This window comes from Orycteropus afer, unplaced genomic scaffold (assembly GCF_000298275.1).
Source record: "Orycteropus afer afer isolate SDZICR_OR568_19922 unplaced genomic scaffold, OryAfe1.0 scaffold00008, whole genome shotgun sequence".
Lineage (NCBI taxonomy): Eukaryota > Metazoa > Chordata > Mammalia > Tubulidentata > Orycteropodidae > Orycteropus > Orycteropus afer.
Genome location: NW_006921595.1, coordinates 23,506,280 through 23,511,882, shown reverse-complemented (window position 1 = coordinate 23,511,882; position 5,603 = coordinate 23,506,280). Strand labels below are relative to the sequence as shown.

The following is a 5,603-nucleotide window of genomic DNA, read 5'->3' as shown; positions in this document are numbered from 1 at the left end:
GGATGCTCTTTGGTTACCCAAGAATTCCTTTTTTCTGCCATAATAATAGCACAGAAAAAAAAAAAAGATAAAGTGTGGAGGTTTGTTAATGATGACAATCTAGATTTGTACAAGAGCAGATTTTTCTAAAATTTTAGGTATTTACACTAAAACCTATAAAACATTTAGGAAATCACAGTAGGAAGACCAAAATTATTTACAAAGAATCATTTATTAAACACTTTTTTACAAAAGACAAAGATTGTTGTTCTGTATGAATACATCACATATGAAAAAATAATGTGTCTTTATTTCATTTTAAGACATCCAGAATTTTGTTGTTTATCAACATGAGAAATCAACTTTGCTTTGCAACTTGTCTAACACTATTATCAATTGGCGGGAAAATCCCTTCTCTTTTAGTGAAATCATATTTATAATAGCTAATATTTTATAAGAATAAAATCAGACACTGTCTGTCATACAAAGCCCTTCCTGCAAGGTAACTTGTCTTGCCTATGATCCTAAGTTTTTGGGGTTTTTTTTCAAGCTATAAGATAGGAAGAATTGAGGAGCTAGGTAAGTTTTAAAATATGTGTTAGCAGCAGTTGATAGTAAATGCAACATAAGGTTTGTTTTGTCTGTGGTACAAGAATATGTCCTATCAGACTCTACTGTATTTTTCTCTACTTGAACACAAGAAAGCATGTACTGATTGTCATTGGGATGATTAAAGGTATAAAAAGATAAGAAGCTGGTTGTCATTGTGAGTGCCTATTTTCATCAGCTAATATGAATGTATTGCTAAAATTAGTGAGGACAGAAAAATGAGTTAAGTATAATATATACAGAGTTAAAATACATTTTATATCCACTTAGTGATTTTGGGCACTGTGGCTGTTTAGGATAAATTGTTTCATGGTTTATTCTTGATAGCAATTTAATTTTCAGTGCAAGCAAAAGCAAATACCTGCCCACTGTCATACACATGACCACATACATCCATAATGTTCAAAGTAAGTTCATTTTCTACATCTTCACTTTGGAAGCATCTTGAATAAAAATGTCCCATGGTTTGCTCTTGATAGCAATTTAATTTTCAGTGCAAGCAAAAGCAAACATACCTGCTCACTGTCATACACATGACTAAGCACATTTGGGATATTCAAAGCAAGTTTAGCTTCTCCTTCTTCACTGTGGAGGCATCTTTAATAAGTGGCACTTAGTGTAAACCCTCTATAAATCATGAAAACCAGACTTGAGATGCCTGAATTTAATAATAATAAAAATTACTGTCATAGTCATCTCTCTGTGTAAACGATGTTAGGGTAAGGCTTGCCATCACAACATTGCTTTCCTGAGAATGGAGCTGGTCCTCTCGACGTGTATCATAAATGTGCATGTTCTGAGCTGTGGTCACTGTCGTGACTATCTTCATTTGCTAGAGAGTCCCCTGTGTGCTGGAGAGTGGCTGCTCCAATTCCCGAAAGCTCTGAAGGGAGAAGTGTCCCTTTTTTCACATTCACCAGTTCCTTTTCTCGAGCTGCAGCTCCTTGCTGTCCTCCTTTTACCCTCTTCCACTTCATTCTCCTATTTTGAAACCAGACTTTCACCTTTTACAAAGAAAGAGAACAGACAAAGAAATTAAATAAATATACTTTCCCCTTTGTTGTCACCTATTGAAACTAATTCCTCAAAGGACCTGATGATGCTGTGAAAGAACAAATATGAAAACAGATCAAAATTGAATGTAATCAGTTTTCATAATCATGATGATAATTTCATAATTTTTAAACTTCCAGAAGGCCATGCAATTGCAACATATATTGTATGTCATGACACACAAGAACAATAACAATACATAAAAAACAGAAATAGATCAGAAAGAACTCTACCATTTTAATATTACTCAAAGGTATTTGGCTCTATAAAGATTTATTATAAGTTAGATATTTTAATAATTTTATTGGTCAAACTTTTTACCACCAAAATTCTTCCTTGACATTTAGCTAAATGGGAAAAAAAATTGTCAATTCCTGAGCTAATTTAAAGCATGTCCAAGGAGATACTAAGAGCTCTGGTAGCGTAACACCTAAGGCACTTGACTGCTAACCAGAAGTCTGGTGGTTCATCCCTACCAGCCACTCCTCGGAAGGAAGGTCAGTCTATTGTGTATACTGCCTGGGAAACCCAAGGAGGGGTTGCTATTAGTTGGGTCCGACTCAATGGCACATAACAAGGAGATATCGATGAAGATGTATCTCAAAGGTCATTCTGTAATGTTATAGTCTATTCTTTTGCAAACCTTCATTGACCGTTCCTTCTCACAATGAAGACTGGGCAATCTACTTCCTTAGTGATACTGCCTCGGAAACCCAAGGAGGGGTTGCTATGAGTCGAATCTGACTTGACGGCAGTGAGTTTGGGTGTTTTTGGTTTTTCTCACAATGAGACCTTTTTCTTTTGAGCTATTCTTTAAAAAAAAAAAAAATCACCTTTCATATATTTTCTTCAAAAACAGGTGATTCTAATCATTTTCCAAAGGTATGGTCAAACACAGTTTCTCATTGACTCTTTGTTAAACTCTAAAACTGAAATGGACTATAGCCAACCATTTTTATTGCTGCATACAATTCTATTGTGTGGCTATATCACACTTTACCCCTTCTGTCCATGAGCACTTGAGTTACTTCCTTCTTTCAAATGCATTTGTGTTTTCATGAACATGTGATAGATCTTCTCTGGGTGTTCTACCCAGCAGTGACATTGATGAGTCTTAGAGTATACAAAATTTCAATTTAACAAGATAATGCAGGTAAATGTTTCCCCAGGTTGTTATCAGTGTAACTCTTTCATGCACACTCCAATGTGTAAGGGTTCCTGTTGATTCACATCATTGCCAACATTCAGGGTTATCAGTCTTAATTTTTTTTGCTACTACACTGACCATAACTACATTGTTTTCTTATCTTGCATTTCCTGATTAGCATAGTGGCTAAGACACTTGCCTGCTAACCAGACGGCTGGCGGTTCAAACCCACCAGCCACTCCTCGGAAGGAAGGTTGGGCAATCCTACTTCTGTAGTGATACTGCCTCGGAAACCCAAGGAGGGGTCGCTATGAGTCGGGTTTGACTCGACGGCACAGAACAACAACAACAACAATGAAATAAAGCATCATTTCAAACTTTTATGAATCATTTGTGTGTCTTCTTTTGTGAATGTCTCTGTATGTCTCATTTACAATGATTTATTTAAAATTAAATCTTATTGTTTATAGACTTTATAAAATATGTTCTAGATGCTTATTTGATTTTTGCATCATTTGCATTTTTATATGGCAGATACTATTTTCTCTCAATTTATGGCTTGTCATTTTACTCTGCTTAGAGTAGCTTTTGACAATCATACACTTTTAGTATTAATGTATTATAATTTATCAATTGTTCCTTTTATGGCTAGCACTTATTAAAAATAAGAAAATGCAGTAAAAAAACAGATTCAAAATTCAGAAGGAACTAACTGATATGTGTTCATGTAGTATAATTACTTAGTAAAAAAAATTGGATAACATTATTCCTATTTTATGGATGAAGAAGTTGAGACTCAAAGGTTAAGTGACTTGCCTCAGATTACACAGCTGGAAAAATATAGTGCCAAGATTTAAACCTGGACTGGTTTGCTCCAGATGCTACTTTTTATTCCATTACACTGCAAACATCTTTTTTCTTTTTCTTTCTTTCTTTTTGTTCAAACATTCAGGATAAAAAAGTAAGCAGATAAAGTATGTGAGCTCAATCCATATGATTACTATCATTCAGGTAATTCTCCCACTCAATATAATTAGGTTTGCAAATATGACACTATTTTCCTGTACTGTAATTTAGGTAATTACACTACTCAGTTTAATTACATTTGCAATCTTGACATTGGATGTTGCATTAGATCTTTTCCACATGAGTTGGGCTCTACTCTTGGCTCCACTTCTAAATTTTTGTGTGAATTTGAGAAAATTATACTTCTCTCTGCCCCAATTTTCATATTTGCATCATTGGAATAATGAGCCTTTCAAGATTCCCCATAGGGACATTATTTTCCATGGACAATCCCAGAGGGAATAAGAACATAAGTCATCATCATTGTCTTCTTCGCCACCAAGAGCTGAAACATCCAGTTAAAATAACCTTGGCAGAAAATGGGAAGAACAGATTTCTTAGAATCCATACTCATTTCCTTTTCTGGGAGAAAGGGAACAGAAAATCTGTAATAGTATAAAACCTGTTACATGCCATTCTAAATGAGAAAAACGTGAGAATATGGTTTAGATTTTTGAAATACTATAGACCATTTTGCAAGGTTTCCTATGCCTGCCATGTGAAATTTCACCATGTTCTATATTTTTAAACAAACTTATATTTCATAGCTATCAATAGCATTTAATTATCACATAATAATCCTGATACCTTTATATACTATTCTTAGGCATTAGATTATGATTTGATAACTCCAAGAAGTTAGTAATGGAACAAAAATGGTAACAGATATGTGATGAGTACATCTTTTGAAAATGGGAAGAGTGAAAAATTTTCAAATCAGTGTTTCTGGATTTTTTTCAAACATGCTATGAAATATTGAGATGTATTAAAATAATAAGGTTAATAAGATTGTTGGGAAAAGCACTACAGTATTAAGAGAAAAATCTACTAAACTAATTGTATATTATAAACAAATATTGCCATCAGAATAATAATACCATTGCAGAATTATAAATAAAGAAATCTTATAATTGAATTTAGTATCACTTCATGAATCCTGTTTCATTTTTGTTTTTGCTTTTAAGATAGCAAGACCATATCTGACATTTTACTTAAAAATTATTCTCATTATTTTGACTAAAATGTACAACTATGTTTCACAAAATAATCAGCATTTATGAACTAAGTAGTGTGAAAATATTCTCCCATTGCCTGGGTGATCTGGCATATCCATGTTTCCTTCATTCACACTTTAAAAAATATTACTGAATGTCTAATGACAGGTACTGTGTCAAATCAAAGGTGGGAAGAGTTGCCGTGAGGAATACACAAATAAATAAGACATAGGTTCTTCCCTCAAATTAAAGTCAAGAAAAAGAAAACACATCAATAATAGAGATTTTACTGTATGTATATGAAGCCTTTGGCATATCCTTAGATGTGCAAGATTTTACCTGATATTTTACAGAATATCCTTAAACTGTTTACAATTCTAGTTGGAGTCAATGGTGATCATTTATTAAGAGAATTCAACAAGGGACCATGAGCTACCATAGAACTTTTTACCCTGCTCTTTAATGTTCCACACTGCTATGCTACTACAAAATTATAATAGCTGATGATTCATTTCCTCTAGTCATTTCTTGCTGCTGCTGTTGCTGTTGCTAGCATTCTATTTGCCTTCTGAATTTTTTTTTTTTTTTTATTAGGATTTGGGTGAAGATTTACAGAGTAAATTCACTTTTCATACAGCAGTTCACATATAATTTGTCTCATGACATTGACCAAAATTTACAATGCAGCAGCTCCCCTCCCACTTCCTCCCCATAGTTACCTCCTCCCAGTGTCCATCCCTTCATACTCTTCTGCA

At 33.8% G+C, this 5,603-nt stretch overlaps 1 protein-coding gene across 1 annotated transcript in view; it reads right to left on the bottom strand.

Annotated features, from left to right (window-relative positions):
* Positions 1–1,367: 1,367 nt before the first annotated feature.
* Positions 1,368–5,603, bottom strand: part of MEOX2 (mesenchyme homeobox 2) — a 112,204-nt gene continuing 107,968 nt past the window's right edge. The window contains exon 3 of the mRNA XM_007946199.2: positions 1,368–1,592. Within this exon, the coding sequence (XP_007944390.1) occupies positions 1,368–1,592 (225 nt within the window). The remainder of the gene's footprint in view (positions 1,593–5,603) is intronic.